This window comes from Gorilla gorilla, chromosome 1 (genome assembly GCF_029281585.2).
Source record: "Gorilla gorilla gorilla isolate KB3781 chromosome 1, NHGRI_mGorGor1-v2.1_pri, whole genome shotgun sequence".
NCBI classification, from domain to species: domain Eukaryota; kingdom Metazoa; phylum Chordata; class Mammalia; order Primates; family Hominidae; genus Gorilla; species Gorilla gorilla.
This window is the reverse complement of record NC_073224.2, coordinates 89,228,441-89,248,285: the sequence shown is the minus strand read 5'-3', so window position 1 is coordinate 89,248,285 and position 19,845 is coordinate 89,228,441. Positions and strand designations below refer to the sequence as shown.

Genomic DNA, 19,845 nt, shown 5'->3' with positions numbered 1-19,845 from the left:
GCACCGGGCCGGACCCCTCACTGCTCACTTGCCCATTGATTTGAGGAGGGCAGGATTTGAAGGAGACCCCAGCCCCTCACCACCCTCCACTACCCACACCCACTCCCCTACACATACACAAAGAGTTTCTAGAAGTTCCCTGCCGTCGACACGTCGGCCCTACCTGTAATCGGCAACTGTGCCTGCAGGATGGCCGCGGTGAAAAGCGCCTTCCACTTCATCTTGTCCTTTCCCTCAGAAAGAGGCTGGGAGGCAGAGGCTGAGGCAGCGGTGGCCGGGACGGTTAGGAGAAAAGGAGTCTCTGCTGGTTTTATTCTGCAGCTACCTCCCCAGGAAGTGGAGGACTGTGGGGCCTCTGAGAAAGCACCTGCCGACAGGGCCAAGAAATTCGCACTCCCCCTTTCGGTTCACAGGCAGGAAGCCCTGGAGGTTTGAGGGTTTGGGGTGTGTGTATGTATCTGTCTGTCTGAATTTTGCTTTTTCTCTCATTTGACCATTGTTTTAATGTTCCTTTTTTAAAAAAAATAATTCTTATCTAATTCCTATCTTGATTGGTAAAGTCCATCTCTAGGCAAATACAAGTTCTCGATGGATGTAAGAACATTTGCTGTTTTCCTAGACTCTCAAATATTTTATGGTGGCTGGCAAAATGACAGAACCCTGGATTAGAGTCCAGGACAAATGTAGAGACAGATTCCTTGGGCTTTAGTGACATCTCTGCCTACCACCTACTTGCTGTGTGGCGTTGAGTCAGTCACTCAACATCTCTAGACTTCAGCTTCCTTATCTATAAAGCAAAGAGCTGGAGTAGATCTGAGGTTGCAGATCTGAACTTGGCCTGAATTTGGATCATTGTGTGAAATACTGTAGCTCACATAGTATTTTAAACACTTGTGTTAGTTGTCAACATTTAAACATCAGAGTAATTTACAATAATAAAACATTAAAACCTAGACATAAACTTCGTCTAAAAATTGTAATATATCTATATGAAACAAACTTTAAAACATTGCTGAAGAACGCCGAAAGGAGTTGGGTAAATGGAAAGGCATACCCTTCTTTGATAGGAAGCTCTCTTTTAAGGAGACCACCATTCTCTCTTAATTAATCAATCTATTTCATTGAAAATACCAACAAAAAGTTTTAGAACAAGTTAAGCTGATTCCAAAATTGATACGAAAAAAATTAATGTACGAGAATAGCCAATAATCCAAAGTCACAGCAATCCAACATAAAATTGATAAATTGGACTTCATCACAATTAAAAGTTTTTGCGCATCAAAGGACACTATGAAGAAAGTGAGTCCTGCAAATCACCGCATACCTCTAAGTGATGGAAACAGCATTCCCATCATCAGACTTGGTACCTACTCAGAGCCTAAATTGACCCCTAAGGGGGCCAATGACTTACTCAAGGCCACACAGCAAGTAGGTGGTAGGTAGAGATGTCACTACAGCCCAAGTAGTCTGTCTCTACATTTAGTCTGAGTCTTCATCAGTGAAGGTTGTCATTGGTCTGGGGTGCTGATACACTGATGAAGCCTACATATACCAAAATGAAGACACAGCTGGGGAGGCCATCAGGGGGAAAATAGCAGAAGGAAAGGTGCAGAGGAAGGATATCTTCTACTGCGGAAAACTGTGGGCTACAAATCACAACCCAGAGCTGGTCTGCCCAAGCCTAGAGAGGATGCTCAAGGTCCTCCAGCTAGATTGTGTGGATCTTTACATCACTGAAATACCCATGGCCACTAAGCCAGAAGATGGAATCTACCCTATAGGTGAGAATGGCAAATGGTTATATCACAAGTCAAATCTGTGTACCACTTGGGAGACTTCGGAAGCTTGTAAAGATGCTGGCTTGGTGAAATCCCTTGGAGTATCCAGTTTTAACAGCAGGCCAGCTGGAGCTCATCCAGAACAACCCAGGACTCAAACCCAAGCCAGTCAGCAACGAGGTTGAGTGCCACCCATATTACACCCAGCCAAAACTTTTGAAATTTTGCCAACAACATGACATTGTCATGATTGCATATAGCCCTTTGGGGACCACTAGGAATCCAACCTGGACAAATATGTCTTCTCCACCTTCGTTAAAGGATGCACTTCTAAAAAGGTGGAATAAGATCACAGCTCAAGTTATTTTGCGTTTCAACATCCAGCGAGGGGTGGCTGTCATTCCTAAAAGCTTTAATCCTGAAAAGATCAAGGAAAACCTTCAGGCCTTTGACTTTTCTCTCACTGAATCAAGGACATTGAAGCCTGGAGTGAAAATGTCCGCGTCGTAGAAATGCTCATGTGGTGTGATCATCCCAAATACCCATTTCTTGATGAATCCTGACTTCAGAGAGTTCCTGAACAGATTCTCCCCTCCCACGTGTGGAGGACCTTAAGGTGCATAGTTCCCCATGGACACAGAAATGAAAGAGGTTTTATTATCTGAAAAGTGGTGATGGAAACATGCTTAACTTTTGTATAGTGTAAGCGATTTTAACTCACCCATGTTAAAGACAAAATGCTTAAATCTGTTGAAATAATTCTTAGGAAATTATCACCTAATATTTTATTAGATAAATGCCTTCTGGGTTCCAGACCAAAAACAAAACAAAACAAACAAACAAACAAAAAACAATTAGATTCCAGAAAAGACTTGAAAGGCAACAGATGACAACCAGCAACAAGTAACTCATGAATGTGGGTAGTACCATTGTTAGCCTGAGTTCTTTAGCAGTCAACAAGACAACAAAGACAGCAGAGGGCCCCCATGTGCCAGGGTGCTGGCAGTGGCCTTGAGGACTTGAACCACTGACTGCAATACAGACACAGCCAAGATAAGATCCAGACATGCATTATTAACAAAAAAGTGATTCGCTGCACCTTGAGTAGGGAGAGAGGGCTAAGTGTAGAAAAGTCTTAAAATAGAGTCAATTAAACACCACAGTGATCAACAAAGCCATAAGGATTTTATTGTTGTTTGTTTCTATCCGATGTATGTTTGTTTAGCTTTTACTCAGCTTGAAGGATGCGTACTTGCTGTTTCTCTTTTGCATCCTCAGAGGGTCTGAGTTTCAACATAACTAGTGGTCCATACTTGCATTGTCTTATATTCACTCTTGCCACATTGATCATAGAATCACCATTATGTGAAGTGGCTTGAAACAACCAACATACATAAGTAAAACTCTGCATCATAAAGTATTCCAAAGACGGCTATTTTAAAACAAGACATTTTATAAGGGGACTTTAGGAGACATATTGAGAGAAGAGGCTTTATAAAAGTACTATGCTTAAGTCTTTAAGAGTGTTATTGGGATAGCTATGTGAATTTTGAGAAAATAGCACGTTCAAAAGAACACTGGTAATTGTACTCTATGTAAATTTTTAAAGAGAATAAAATTATTAGAATTCAACAACAGAGATGTACCTATTTTCAGTTCAACTACAGAAATATATTTTATTCATTCATATTAGATCACTCTCACAGGGCAAGAGAGTTCTTCAAAAATTATGCTTTTCCAAGACCAATTGCTTATAGATAATCTTCAGTGACCTGTACACATACATTTCTGAGAAAGTATCACTTAAAAACTTGATCTATACTGATTGTTTTCACTGATTCTGATGTTAATACTTACAATGCTTGTCCTCTAGAAAATACTTTGTTCACAAGAAATCATAAAATGTGATGACAAAGAAAGACAAAAGAAAGAACGAAGAAAGTGAAAAGACAACCCAACCCACAGAATGAAAGAAAACATTTGTAAATATACTGATAAGGGTCTAGGATTCAGAATATATAAATAACCCCTATGACTCAACAATAAAAAACATAACCCAATTAAAAATTGGCCAAAGATGTAAATAGACATTTCTCCAAAGAAGACATACAAATGGCCAGTTAGCACATGAAAAGATGTACAACATCATTAGTCATTAGGGAAATACAAATCAAAACGACAGTGAGATACCACTTCTCACCCACTAGGATAGCTAAAATAAGAAAACAGACAATACAAGTGTTGATAAGGATGTGGAGAAACTGGAATTCTCATACATTTTTGTGGGTTATATAAATGGTGAAGCCCTTGTGAAAAACAATTTGGCAGTTCCTCAAAAAGTTAAACATAGTATCATGTGACCCAGCAATTCTATTCCTAGATATATACCCAACAGAATCGGAAACCTAGGCTCACACAAAAACTTGTAAAGGAATGTTCATAGCAGCATTATTCACAGTGGCCCTAAACTGGAAACAATTCGAATGGCCACAACTAGGAATGGATAAGCAAATGCGCTGTATCCAAACAATGAAATATGACTCAGCCATCAAAAAGAATGAAGCACTGTTACATGCTGCAACCGGGATGACCCTTGAAAACATTATGCTAAGCGGAAGAAGCCAGGCACAAAAGGTTACATATTGTATGATTCCATTTATATAAAATGTCCAGAATAAACAAATTCATAGAGATAGAAAGCAGGTTAGTAGTTGCCAGGGGATGGGGAGAGTGGGGAATTGGGACTGTCAATAGCTATGAGGGTTCCTTTGAGATGATGAATATGTTCTAGAATTGGACAGTGGTGATGGTGTGCAACAGAGTGAATATGCTAAAAACCATTGAAGTATGCACTTTAAAATGACACATTTTATGTTATATGAATTATATCTCAATACAAAAATAATGCTAAAACAAACACAAGAATAGTCAGGAAAATTCTTGCAAAGAAGAGTAAAGAGAGTGAAATAACCCTGCCAGATATCAAACAATAAAAGGGGTGTAATTATCATACAGTACTTAGGGTACTATAGACTTAAACATATATGGTCAATTGGTTTTCAATAAAGGTACAAGAAAAATTCAGCAGGAAATGGTAATCTTTTCAACAAATGGTGGTAGAACAACTGGATATCTACATGGAAAAAAAATTGACCCTCGGTTCATACCATACACAAAAATTATTTAAAATGGTTCATAGACCTAAATGTAAAACCCAAAACTATAAAATTTCTGGAATAAAACATAGGAGAAAAATATTTGTGATAGAACACAAAAAGTAAAAACCATAAAAGAAAAAATTGGTAAACTGGACTTCATCAAAATTAAAAGTTTTTGCTTTTGTTCATTGAAAGACAGCAGTAGGAAAATGAAAAAGAAGCCATAGACTAGGAGAAATTATGTCCAAACACATACATTAGACAGAGGACTTATATCCAGAATATGTAAAGAACTATTTTAACTCAATAGTAAAGTAATCAACTCAATAAGAAAATGGGCATAAAGTTTGAATAGACAATTCCCAAAAGAAGATAAATGAATGGCCAATAAGCAAGTGAAAAGATGCTAAACATCATTAGTAATTAAAGAAAAACAAATTAAAACCACAATGAGATACTACTACATACCTGTTAGTATGGCTAAAATTAAATAACTGGTCATTATCAAGTGTTGCCCAGGATATGAAAGAACTGAAACTCTCATACGCTGATGGGGGAAATGTAAAATGGTACAACAATTTCTGAAAGATCTGGCAGTTTCTTTAGAAAGTTAAACATACACTCACCATATGATCCAGCCATTGCACTCATGTATCTAACCAAGAGAAAAAAAAAAAAAATATATATATATATATATATATATATATATATGTCCATATAAAGATTTGTACATCAACACTCATGGCAGCTTTATTTGTAATAAACTACTGGAAAACTACCCAAATATTTATCAACAAATGAATGGATAAACTAATTATGGTATATCCATTCAATGAAATAATACTGAACAATAAAAAGAAATAAACTGCTAGTGCACACAACATGGCTGAATCTCAAAATCAATATACTGAGTGAAAGAGGCTAGGCAAAAAGAGTACATATTGAAAGATTCTACTTACAGGAAATTCTACAAAATCTAAATTAATCTGTTGTAACAGATTTCAAACCACAAACTAAGAAAGGTACTTGCAGCACTGTGACAAAGGGCTTAGTTCCTTAATACATAAAGAGCACCTAAACATTATTCAGTTTTAGCAAATAATTTTCAAGTGTCCGCCAGGTGCCAAGCATGGTACTATACACTGAAGATATAACTGGGAGTTAAATAGACAAAATCCTTGCCCTCGTGAAATGTTCAAGCTGACGGGAGTCTAAAACGACGTTAAAAAAATGAGAAAAGGACTTGAACAGAGAGTTCATGGGAAAAAAAAGTAACACATAGCTGTCAAATGAATGAAAAATTACCAAAATCACTCATAGTAGGAAAAAATCGAAATTAAAATTACAATGAATACATATCAGATTGCTATCAACTTCTCCACTGGGTTCCGTCTTCCTTTGCTTCCCAAGGAAATTGCCCCAGAAATTCTCTTTTTTCTCTCCTGCATGTCAGTATTTTCCTCTAAATTGGATCATTCCTATCTGTATACAAGCATGTTATTTCTCTCATCTTAAAAAACTCAAAGACTTATATAGCATTTGCACATTGGAACTTGCCATATTTCTTATCGCTTTGGGAATCCAGTCTCCACACTAAGAAGCCTGTATTAACCCGCTGGAGACACGTGGCACAGCTGACAGCCAGAGCTGACTTCCAGACAAGTAAGGCTCTCTTACATCATCCAGACCCAGCTGAACCAACAGAGGACTGCAGCCACGTGGGTGACACCAGATGAGACCGGACAAAGCACTGCCTGAGTCCAGCCTAAGTTGCTGGCCGACAGAATCATGAACTAAAACGGTTGTTGTTCTAAGCCACTGAGTTTGGGAGGATTGTGACATAACAAATGATAACAAAATACTCAATATCCCCATATCAATCTCAGGAATTGCCCTAATTGGCCCACCTTGGGCCATATGCCCACTTTTTGGATAAACCAGTGCTTCCAGGGGGTCAAGACGATATTGGAGCTGGAAAACTCTGGTTTACAGCCTTAGCAGAATCATTCGTAATAGAAGAAATGAGGGGAAAGGATTCTGGGCATATATAGAACAACGACTGTCCACGACAGCCAGCCTTGCCCTGGTGTGTGCAGTGGGATGGGGTTGGCAACTAGAATGAGGCTCACGCTTTGCAGAGGGGCACACAGGCAAGGCCCAGAGCTGGAGCTGAGAGGAAGCTGGATGGAACATGATGACCTGCAGCTGTGAGTTTCTCATGGGGGAAGCTCTGGCTCTTCCTCATGATTGAATCCCTGCTTCCTGATATATTTTGGTGGGTGGGTAGATGGATAGATGGATAGATACATGCATGCATGGTTGCATGGATGGATGGTTGGGCGACTCAGTGAGTGAGTGGCTAGATGGATGAATGGGTAGGAGGGTGGCTGGTAACATTCAGGATGGCAGGAAGTCCAATACTATGTAGGAGGATGCCCCAACTTCCTCTCAGGAAGAGCACAGTAAGGGAAACCCAGAAGCTGGTGAATGGAGCTTTTAGCTGGAAAAGTTGTCATTGTCATTAGAGAAAAGGGCCCCTGCCATTGAGGGGCTGACTGGAAAATTGGGTAGCGTAAAGAAAATGTAAAGACAAGGTATGGGGGAAGGGATTGGGGCTCAGGACTGGGACTGAACTGATGGAAGCCAAATGGCTACAGCTACAAGCAGGAACAATTTAAAGTGTAGGGCCAAGCAGAATATAAGCAGCCATGTGGTAAGAGGAAGATGCTGGTGCTAAATAAATTCTCATAATTCTTCAAATAAGTAATGCTGGTGAAGTAATTATTTTAACTTGTCCAGCATCTCTTCCCCTCCCTTTTTTGGAAGCAGCCTCGTTTCCCTTGGAGGGGAGCGCATATTCCCTCAACGGAGTGAGATGTATGCCGCTGGCGGGCTCCAGGTGTGGGCATGGACCCTGTGACAGCCAATCAGGCATCATATCCTTCTGTCTACAAAGACCGGCTCAGGGAGGGCCCATGAGAGCCATTTTCAAGATTCTTGCTGGAACTCCAGGGAAAGGGGCACCATTTTCCCGTAGAGAATGGTGACCGTGGGGTAGTGCAGCCTGCAGCAGTGGAGGCCGTCTATTTCCCACCGGGAGAGAGCCTGACGGGATGAGGCCAACAAGAGGGAAGCAGAGCCCAGAGACAGGAAGAGAAGGATGGTTCCCATTTTGCCCTCTTGTCAGTCACAGGAGCCAATAAATACCCCTTTTTGCTCTTTGGGTCGATTCATCAGAATTTAGTGGGAAAGCTTTGTCTGCACCTAGAGGAGAGGTTGTTCTGAGGCGCCAACGTGCTTCAGGTGAGCTGGGTCTCTTCCCACAACCACTTGCTCCCAAGGGGCCCTCCCAGGATTCAGATTTCCCTGGGGTTCTTTCTCTACAACAGCTCCTTCTAGGCAACAGGGACTCGGCACCGAGCCTCGCAATTCCCTGGCTCCTGATCATCAGAGAAAACAGCCCAAAAAAGAGGATTGGTCTCTGTCCCTTGGGGTGTCCAGAGACAGCCTCTCCCAAGACCCCTGTGAGGGGAAGCACTTCCCTAGCCCTTGAGACCCCAGCATGTTGACCCAGGCCCTGTGCCTCCCTTCAGCTGACTGGTCCAGGGCTGGCAAGCAGCTGGAGGCCCACACAGGCTATTCCCTCACAAAGTGCATTTCCGCTGGCAGGATCCCAGCCAAACACCTCGGTGGAGCCTTGTCTCTTCAGCCTCAACCCGAGGTTTCCCCAGTCATGGCCTGTGTATGAGCCCCTCCTTTTGCGACCGCAAGCCTTGGCTCACAGGAATCCTTTTGCCTGAAGGCCCTTCTCTCCTTTCCCCAACCCAGGAGCTTGTTCTCGGACAAGGCGTAAATATCCCTTCACTGTGAAGCCTGGCTCACACCTACTAAACCTATTAGCTATGTCCATTGCATACTGTTTAGTGCTGTGTTAAAAAACACTTGTCACTTTTTGCCTTGGTTATTTGTTTACACAGATGTTCACACAATGATAATACAAGCTCTTCAAGAGCATGGACGGAGTTTTATTCATTTTGTAATCTTTACTGTCCACTACATAGTTGGTATTTAATTTGAGAGAGAGAGAGAGAGAAAGAAAGAGAGAGAGAGAGAGAGACAGAGACCAGACCATTGCTGACCGAAAAACCAGATGGGGTAGAGAGCAGCAGGAAACAAAATGTAAATGCTCTCTGGGAAGTTCAGTCCCCGGGGTTAGAGACCATGTCTTAGGCGACTTGAATGGCCAGAACTGAATGCAGTGCCTGGAACATAAAAGGTGCTCCGTTAAAATTTACTGAAGGAATGAGGGGCATGACCCCAACTACTGTTATCGAGAGGGGAATGGGTTTGCAGAAAGGGCCAAGCATCCCTTTAGTGACAATCCCAGGTAGAATCTGCCTCTAAGATGCTACATTTGGGCCAAGCATGGCCCCCTCCCACCACCACCTGCACACAGATCCACATCTTATGGCTCTGATGGACTCCTTGGGCTCCATGACTCTTTCATGTCTGACCAAAGCTGGAGGAGAAGGCAGAGCCTAAAGGGCCTAAAGGAGCCCCCACTGGCTGGGAGTAGAGGCTGAGGAAACTGACATATCAGTAACTGCTGGTCCTTTTTTTTTTTTTTTTTTTTTTTTTTTTTTGAGACAGGGTCTTACTCTGTCGCCCCAGGCTGGAGTGCAGTGGCACGATCACAGCTCACTGCAGCCTCGACCTCCTGGGCTCAAACAATCCTTCCACCTCAGCTTCCCGAGTAGCTAGGATCACAGGTGTGTACTGCCACACCCAGCTAACTTTTTCTGCGGTATTTTTTGTAAAGACATGGTTTCACCATCTTGCCTGGGCTGGTCTTGAACTCTCGAGCTCCAGTGATCTACCTGCCTCAGCCTCCCAAAGCGCTGGGATTACAGGTGTGAGCCACCACGCCCAGCACCAGTCTTTATCTGAGCTGAATTTGGCTGACTTTGAGTGTGGCCCAGGATATGACTGCATATAGAATGTAATTTCAGTGGATTTCTGATCCCTAAAACACACCCTCTCCACTCACCTACTAATATCCACCCAAAAATACATGCTTAGAGAGTCACTCTTTTGGCTAAAATTATAATAATAGTGTGTGGGAGCTGGCTGATATCAGCACATGAGAGCCAACTGTTAAATTTTCAGGAATTTTTCCAGTTGGTTGTTAAATCATTGGTAACTTGAAATTGGCTGTGGTGGGGGCAGACATTATACATGAAAGTTCATTCTGTATGCCCCAGCACACCACTGACTAAACACTTTTCTTCCATTCAGAAGCAAATGTCCTTGAGAGATATATAAAGCCTTATCAGTTATTTATACCTTTGTGTTAAATACTGAGTCACAGACCATCGTCCCAGTTAGATGGGGACTGGAAATCATTTAGTCTAACCTTTATTTAGTAAATGAGAGAATTGAGACCCAGAAAGGTAACATGACTTACTGAAGATATAGAATTAGCTAGTTCCAGAGTCCAGACTGCAACTGAAGTGCTCTGATTCTCAGTAAACGGGATGCCATAATAGACATTATATGCTTATATTTACACCCAGCATCCCTTCCTCCCCCCAACCCCCATATTAACCCTGGCCAGACCATGCAGTACAAGTGGAGCTAACCCATAGCCTGTCTGTGCTCAGGGATGGTCACATGACTAGACCTGCTCCATTAGAGTATTCTGTCTTCCTGGCCATTGTAACTGATTAGGGGAAGAACATATTAATGCAGGGATGTTTTTGCAGGCCTGGCATCAAGACCCCCATCTTCTAGCTATAGTATCAATTTTGCTTTGAAGAGTCAACTATTCTCCACGATTATAATCTCTTTTTTTTTTTTTTTAAATGGAATCTCTCTCTGTCGCCCAGGCTGGAGTGCAGTGGTGCGATCTCGGCTCACTGCAATCTCCACCTCCCAGGTTCAAGCAATTCTCTGCCTCAGCCTCCTGAGCAGCTGGGATTACAGGCACCTGCCACCATTCCCAGCTAATTTCTGTATTTTTAGTAGAGACGGGGTTTCATCATATTGGTCAGGCTGGTCTCGAACTCCTGACTTCAGGTGATCTGCCTGCCTTGGCCTCCCAAAGTGCTGGGATTACAGGCGTGAGCCACCGTGCCGGCCGATTATAATCACTTGATGAGGCTATCAGGTAATGTCAATCAGCTGCTTTCTCCCCTGGACTTTAAATCTTAACAGAATGAAACAAGACCTGGACATAACCCTTGTTTGTTTCTCCTTCTTGGATCCATCCCAGAAGTTGCTCATATTCTGTGGCTACACAAACACTGTTCCAGCAAATTTCCTTTTTTGCTTAAGCTATCCAGAGCTGATTTTTGTTGCTTGCAACCAAAGGATCCTGACTTACACAGTAGAATTTTTGGAAGTTGTATTAGCTTTCTATTGCTGCATAACAAACTATCACAAATGTAGTGGCTTAAAACAACACATTTATGATCTTACAGTAATGTAGGTCAGAAGTCCTGATATAGCATGGCTGAGTTCTCTGCTCAGGTACTTACAAGGTTGAAATCAGTGTTGGCTGGGGCTGCAGTTCTCATTTGAGGCTCAGAGTCTTCTTCCAGGCTCATTGGTTGTTGCTAAATTTTATTTCCTCACAGTTATAGGAGTGAGTTCCTGTTTTCCTGCTAATGATTGGCCAGGGAATGCTCTCAGGTCCTAGAAAACACCTGCAGTTCCTTGCCAGGTGGCCCCCATAGGCAGTTCACAATGTGGATGTTTGCTTGCTTCTGGCCCAAACAGAGAGCATCTCTCTGACTTAGTCTTCTGGAACCAGCTGGAGAAAACTCTGATTTTAGAGGATTTGCCTGATCAGGTCAGGCCCACCCAGAACACTCTCCCTTTGCCATATAAAACCGCATAAGCACAGGAGTGATAGCTCATCGTATTCACAGGTTCTTCTTATGATCACGAAAATTGTACCATGGTGTGTCAATCTTGGAGGCCACCTTAGGATCCCATTTCTCACAGAAATGCTGTTCGAAAAGATGCTCCCTTCTTCCTCTGGGAAGATCAGACACGCCTGGTATTCATCTTTTTCACCAGATGGAAGAAGCTTGCCTGGGAATGAAGCCAACACAGAGAACAGCTGAGCAAGAGACATAAAGACAGGCAGAGCATTTGCTGCATTGTTGAGAACCTGGATCGTGCCATGCCTAGCTGCCTGCCCCAGGGGCTTTTCCATCTCACGAGCCAATAACTTTTTTCTTAAGTTATTTGACTTTGATTCTGCAACTTGGAATTGAAATGGTCTTGAGTATTACAGATGCTGAAATTGCATGGCTATTAAAGACATGTTTGCAAACTTCACAGCTGGCACAAATCCACTTTGATGGGAGATTTACCTAGTGCACGCTACCCCTCAAAAGACTAATTGCCCTTTAAAAAATTAACCGCACAATTTTGGGGCTTTTTTTTAGTGAGACACTAAGGAGGAAAAACACACCTAATGTCCAAACACTCCAGAAAAAAAAAATGAAAGTAAAAGACTGCACAAAGATTTTATATCAAAAGCCACTGTGAAAGATGGCAAAAAAAAATAAGCTGGGGACATGGGTAAGATTAGAGAGATACTATGAATGGATAAGATGAATTGCAGTTGACCCTTGAATGACTCAGGAGTTAGGGCTGCTGAACCCCACGCAGTAAAAAAAAGTCTGCGTATAACTTTTGATTCTCCAAAAACTTAACTACTAATAGCCTACTTTTGACCAGAAGCCTTACTAACAACATAAAGAGTCAACTAACACCTATTTTGTATGCTGTATGTATTATATACTGTGTTCTAACAGGAGAGTAAGCTAAAGCAAGGAGAATGTTATTAAGAATATCATAAGTATGAGAAAATGCATTTACTATTTATTAAGTGGAAGTGGATCACCATGAAGTTCTTTCTTTCTTTCTTTTTTTTTTTTTTTTTTGAGACATAGTCTCACTCTGTTGCCCAGGCTGGAATGCAGTGGAGTGATCTCAGTTCACTGCAACCTCCTCCTCTCGGGTTCAAGCAATTCTCCTGCCTCAGCCTCCCGAGTAGCTGGGATTACAGGTACCCACCACCATGCCCGGCTAATTTTTTGTATTTGTAGTAGAGACGGGGGTTTCGCCACGTTGGCCAGGTTGGTCTCAAACTCCTGAATTCAGGTCATCCTCCCGCCTCAGCCTCCCAAAGTGCTGGGATTATAGGCATGAGCCACTGTGCCTGGCCATCACAAAGGTCTTCATCCTCATTGTCTTCACATTGAGTAGGCTGAGGAGAAGGAAGAGGAGTGTTGCTCTTGCCATCTCAGGGGTGGCACAGATAGAAGAAAATCCATGCATTAGTGGACCCATGCAGTTCAAACTCATGTTGTTCAAGGGTCAACTATAGTTATATATAACCTACTAAACATTGCTATTGATAGCCAAGCCCCTTTCATTGGAAAAAGAACCTTTTTTGCTTTAATGGGGGTGTCTTACATTTGTGTGTCATTTTCACATATTAATATACTGTATTTTTTTAATTTATTTTTGAGACAGGGTTTTATTGTCATTCAGGCTAGAGTGCAGTGGTGCAGTCATAGCTCACTGCAGCCTTAAATTCCTGGGGCCAAGCTACCCTGTTGTCTCAGCCACTTGAGTAGCTGGGACTACGGGTGCACACACCACAATGCCCGGCCAATGTTTTAATTTTTTTTTAGTAGAGATAGGGGTCTCCCTGTGTTGCTCAGGCTGGTCTTGAACTCCTGGCCTTCACGGATCCTCCCACCTCGGCCTTCCAAAGTGCTGAGATTACAGATATGAGCCACCATGCCCAGCCATATTGTCTTTTTAATCTTGATGACTCAGTAAGGTTGTCAATATTGGTGTACCGTTTCCATTTTATTTATTTATTTATTTAAATTTAAAAAAAAATTTTTTTTGAGATGGAGTTTTGCTCTTGTTGCCCAGGCTGGAGTGCAATGCCGCGATCTTGGCTCACTGCAACCTCTGCCTCCCAGGTCCAAGCGATTCTCCTGCCTCAGCCTCCCAAGTAGCCGGAATTACAGGCCCCCCACACCACAACCGGCTAATTTTTTGTATTTTTAGTAGAGATGGGGTTTCACCATGTTGGCCAGGCTGGTCTCAAACTCCGGCTGCCTCAGCTTCCCAAAGTGCTGGGATTACAAGAGTTAGCCACCATGCCCAGCCAGTTTCCATTTTGTAGTTTAGGAAACTTAAAATTAAGTTATTTTTCTAAGGTCACAAAGCTGGTAGAATCAAAACTAAAACTCAAGTTTTCTGGGTGCTGGTTCACAGTAGTGGAAGAACATGAGCTTTAGAACAGGTTAGACCTAGGTTCAAATTCCAAATTCCATCTACTAGCTGGCTGTATGTTTTGAACAAGTTAATAAATATCTGAAATCTTTTGTCCCACATTGGCTAACAATGCCTACTGTACTGTCTTGTTGGAGGAATGAGTAAGATGATGTAGGTTATGTGCCCAGTATATAGAAGGTGTTGGGAAATGTTACATCACAGAGAGGAGGAGAGGACTGTAAAATGTTTGCTGGCAACTGCTCTGGGAAAAATCCTTCCAGGAATGATTGGAACCCAGCATGGGGAATGGGGTCACTGTCTCAGTGGAAAGGGTGGGTGATGAAGAGGAGGAAAGAGGAGGTGGTGTGGACAAGCCCTCCTATGGGGAGGTGAGGGAGGCCCCACATTCCCAGAATAGGGACCTGTGTGCTTCCTCTTTTTATCCCTCCAAAGTTCTTGAGCACTAGGTCAGAATTTAATGCACCTGCCTCTCATTCGTTATGAATAGACAGTTGCAATTCCTGGGACTGTTGGAGGTGATGGGTTTATTCTTAGAAATCTTAAAAAGGCATTTTCTGGGCACCTGAGCAAACACAAAATTATCCTGTGGAATGAGCAAGCTTCGAACGCTGAGACCCTGGGGCATCTGAAGGACCGGCTAATAACCATGTGCTAAGCAGTGTGCATTCCTAAGTTCCTCAGCTCTGCTTTTTAAAACCCCCCACCCCCGTGCTCTGACTTGACCAAATGGTCTTCCCTCAGTGGGGTGTGTGAAAAGCAGCTGCTATGGGAATGCACAAACCTGGGATCTGCTCTCAGCTTTGTCCTTTACTTGCTGTGTGACTTTGACCAAATCACTTCCCCTCTCTGGGCCTGGGTGTCCTCAGCTATACAATGAAGGGGCTGAACTAGATGATCTCCACAAGATGTCTTCCAGCTGGAAATTAAATTTTCGTATAATGATTCCTGCTTCTCCAGTGCCCCTTCCTCTTTCAGCTCCACTAGCTGTTACCTCCCCACAGGGTTGTGCTGTGTGCTGCCTCTGGGCCACATCCCAGGCATGCAGTGATGGCCCATGTCCAGGGTTCCTTCCCTATGAGGGTCTGGCTCCTGGCCTGCAGGGTCTGCCAAGACACCCTGACTTCATGCAGATTACATTTTTGTCTTTTCTAAAAGTGAAAGACGAAAAGGTCGCCTGAGTTTGCCCAGGGTGGAGACAGCCTGACCTGGAGTCCTCACAGAGCCCACCCTGGCCCCTGGGAATCCACTGGAACAGGCCTGCAACCCCTCGCCTCAGGATTAAACCTGAGGGCCCACTTCTGGGGACTGAAGGTCAGGAACTTGTGAGTCTCAGCATTAGCCCTTGACAGCCCCTTAGAAGGGTCACCAGCTTAAAGGGAAGGAAGGGTGCTTATCAGGACAAAGAGGGGCCCTCAGTTCCAGCAGGGCCAGCTGGTCTGGCCCAAGACAGGAGGATTAAACAGGATTCTTGGATGTTCAATGCGGCTCCATGGGGACCTCTAGCGGCTGTTTTGTCAAACTGCAGTCTCCAGCCTTACCAGCCTCAGGACATGCCACACCTGGATGGATACTAAGTAATACCAATAACCAACATCTATCCTAGGCAGCATCCCTGATTCACAGAGGGGAACCTCTTGAGGAGCACTTGCCTAAGGCCACCTGGCTAAGTGGTTGAGCAGGGATTTGAACGCTGCCGCTTGACTTCAGAGTTCATACTGCCTGCCCTCAAAGAGGTGAGTGTGCTCCTCATGAAAACCTGGTGTTTTCCAGCACATGGCACTTGCCAATTCTACACGATGCACCTTTAAAACAAGTGAGAAGACATCTCTTCAAAGGACCCATGTGCCACCAGCAGTTGAGGGGTCACTGGATTCTTGGAGACCGAGCTAGGTTGAAGGAACGGGTCTGACACGTGTAAACTTGCCCAAGGTAACCATTTGCGAATCCAACCTCCTCCATGAAATAAAAATAAAGAGTGTCCTGCCTATCTCTAGGGCTTGTTGCAAGAGTTAGCTGAAATGCCACGATTGAACATATTTTATAAAATTAAGTAATTTGACAATTATAACTTTTATTTTTGTGAAAACAACCTGTAGTTACCAACTGATATTTGAAGCTAAAGAAAAAAAATGCAACCAGTATTTATGGAATGTTTGATATATTGGATAGTGTTCTGTGTACTTTTTACATATTAGCTCGAGCTTTTTCCTACAAACCAGGGAGGCAGGTCCTATTTTTATTCTCCATTTTAATGATGAAAACCCTGCAGCCCACACCGGGGAGGCACCTTGTCCATGATGAAATAGTGATGGAACGAGGATGTGTTCCTATGCAGCCCCACTGCAGAGCCAGTGTGCTTGATTTTGATACTCACTCTGCTGTTCTTCAAGGATACAGTCCAGTCTCCCAGAGAGGATGCAATGAGGACCACCAGAGGTTGAGGATGCCTCTTCTACTGGCCCTAACAAGGATCACTGCTGTGTCAGGCACTGTGCTAAGTGATTTGTGGACATTTTTGCTAATCTGTACTCCCACCTGTGAAGTATTGCCCTTGCTTTACAGATGGGGTCTAAGGCTCCGAGAAGTAGAATGATTTGCCCAGGGCCACGTGCAGCAAGTGCACAACTAGCTCAGAACCCAGTGCTCTCGCAGCCGAACCGCTCCTAACCTCCGCTATACTGCTCCTGCTCTGCTGCTCCCCCTATCCATCCACCGGTGGGGCCCCCCACAGCCCAGGGCTCCCTTGAGCTCTGTTCACACTCTTTTTGCCCTCTCTGGGATTCCATGCATAGGAAGCAAAAACATCTAAAGTAAGAAATGGCCCGAAAGCCAGGTGCCACCAACCCATAAAGTGTCATTTTTAGGAAAGATGCCCTTTGGGGTGATGCTGCTCACACCAGGACAAAGGCATGAGCTCAGGCTGGGTTTTAGCCCCTGCTTCCCCGTCAGCTGGGGCCTTTGTGCAGGATACAATCTGCAAAAGCATGTCGTAAAACCACAGTCTAGAGCAGGAACGGACTAGAAACCATTGAGGATAAATCTGCTTGCGTGGGTGGGCCTGGGAGTTATCAAAGGAGGAAAGGTTTGGGATGAACAAAGCAGCCTTATCATTTATTCTCTTCCAAACACAATTACTATAAGCTGAATTGTTTTCCCCCAAATTCATATGTTGAAGCCATAACCCACCCTATAATTGTATCGGGAGGTAGAGTCTTTAGGAGGTAGTTAAGGTTAGGTGAGGTTGGAAGGTTGGGGCCCTGATCTGACAGGACTGTGGTCTTAGAAGAAGAGGAAGAGAGAGGCCAGGCGTGGTGGCTCACGCCTGTAATCTCATCACCTTGGGAGGCCAAGGCAGGTGGATCAAGAGGTCAGGAGATCGAGACCATCCTGGCAAACACAGTGAAACCCCATCTCTACTAAAAATACAAAAAATTAGCTGGGCGTGGTGGCGGGCGCCTGTAGTCCCAGCTACTCGGGAGGCTGAAGCAGGAGAATGGCGTGAACCCGGGAGATGGAGCTTGCAGTGAGCCGAGATAGCACCACTGCACTCCAGCCTGGGCGACAGAGCGAGACTCAGTCTCAAAAAAAAAAAGAGGAAGACAGAAAGAGATCTCTCTCTGCCATGTGAGGAAACAGCAAGAAGGCGGCCGTCTGCAAGCCAGGAAGAAAGCCCTCCCCAGAACCCACTCATGCTGACACCCTGATCGCAGCTGTCCAGCCTCTAGAACTGCGGGAAATAAATATCTGCAGTTTAAGCCACCCAGTCTATGGTATTTTGTTCTGGCTGCCTGAGCAAACTAAGACAAAGATAAATCCCAGGGACACAGATGACTCTTGGCAACCAAATAGGAGAGTTTGTGTTGACCGACTCTGGGCATGCATATAATGTGCTGAATTCCCCTTCTCAGAGCAGCCGTAAAGAGAGAGAGGAGACTGTGTCTTGGTTAAGCTGCTCTGCCCTCATTCCATGCTCAAAAGCGTATTTGAGCGGCGTCTATACATCAGGCTTTGGGAACAGAAAAATGAGACATAGTCCGCCAAATCTGAAAAATCAAAGACATGATAATTAACTCACTTCGAAATCCTTTGCTTCCTCATGGAATGTTTGTGGCAGAGTTGCTCAGCGTGCCCACAAGACAGATGTCTCCATCCAAGCCTGTAATGTGGAATGCCATTCCTTAATGGAGGCTGATGTCTGGGGTGCCAAGCAAAGTCTCCTTGAGATTTGCCAAGTGCTTGGGATTAAATGTGCCTTCACTGAAACAAATCACTTCATTCTAAGTCACACAGCAAGTTGGAGGTCCAACCTCCATCTTCCACTATATTCACTAAAGTACAAAGTCTGTAAGCAAAACGTTTGTTAAAATTTCATTGAGGGGTTACTCCATGTAATGGAATATTGACACTTGGTGTTTTGGGGCTACAGTGATAAATCAATCAGATGCAGACTCGGCCTTCAAAGGACTACCTACTCCTGAAAAGTGAGGGAGATGAGGAGGTAGGAGATGCCTGGCTAAGGGAGGAGCATGTGGAAAAGTCCAAAGGGAAAAGTTTGGGGTATAACCAGATCAGATTGGCTGGTCATGGCATAGGATACACTGAGGAATGGCAGATAATGTTGGGAGAGCCAGCTGAAGTTTTATTGTGGTGGGACTTGAGAATCTAGCTAAGGAGTGTGTGTGTGTGTGTGTTAGACAACCTCCAAAGGTTATGAGAATATTATCAGAACCATGCTTCTTTGCCAATCCCAATCCCTCAAGTTCAAGCTAAGGGATACAGAGTGTCTCTCAGACAGACTGTCCAGCAGGCCAGGCCGATGGCCCTAACTCATTTACATCCTCACTGCTGAGAAAGCTATGCTTAGATTTGGGTTCACATCTAGACTACAAAAGCTAAGCATAATTTGGGTTTGTCATCCAAAAAAGTGAAGAACATTATACACAAAATGCATTCTAAAGGATTAAAAAGTATAAAAATTAAACATAACAATTTGAAAATCTGAATTGACATTTATCAAATTTCTCAAAGGAAACAAACATACCAAGTTTAAAGGAAATTAAACTTAAAGAAGTCAAGGGAAAAATATTATGTTAATTTCTTCTATAGAAATGGAAAATCTATAGGTTTTAAACAAAATAACTTAAAAGGAAAACTGAGTATTAGCAACAAATTTACTAACTAAATGATTTCATAGACTTAATATACAGAATTCAGCAAGATCAATTTTTTAAAATGATCCCCCAGACATAAGTGGACAAAGAATATAAATTGACAGTTTTCAATGAGGAAAAATAAACCAAAATAAATGTTAATGTTCAATGTTATTAGTAACCTTAAGAATTGCCAATTAAAATAACACACTATTTTAACCCATCACAGAGTAAGCACTTTCATACACTGCTTGCAGGGCTGTTCATTGATATAAATTCTCCCCCCTCCCCCATTATTATGTATTTTCCAAAATTTTACTGAAAACATCATTTCAAGAAATCTCTATTGAACTCCTGAATCACCAAGTCAAACTTGTTATCTAGCTCCCTAGCACCCACTACTCATGCCCCCTCCCCACCCACAAACAC

General features: G+C 43.2%; 1 protein-coding gene and 1 pseudogene across 2 annotated transcripts in view; one reads left to right on the top strand and one right to left on the bottom strand.

Annotated features, from left to right (window-relative positions):
- The window catches only part of CD247 (CD247 molecule), an 87,307-nt gene extending 87,022 nt beyond the window's left edge, over window positions 1–285 (bottom strand). Inside the window, exon 1 of one of the 2 annotated variants that reach the window (XM_019026211.4) lies at window positions 164–285. In XM_019026211.4, coding sequence (XP_018881756.1) covers window positions 164–221 — 58 coding nt within the window. In that variant the 5' untranslated portion in view covers window positions 222–285. The remainder of the gene's footprint in view (window positions 1–163) is intronic. The other variant, XM_055365159.1, reaches the window with a different exon arrangement.
- A 1,005-nt stretch (window positions 286–1,290) lies between these two features.
- LOC101135349 (aldo-keto reductase family 1 member D1-like) lies at window positions 1,291–2,341 on the top strand (annotated as a pseudogene).
- The last annotated feature ends 17,504 nt before the right edge of the window (window positions 2,342–19,845 follow it).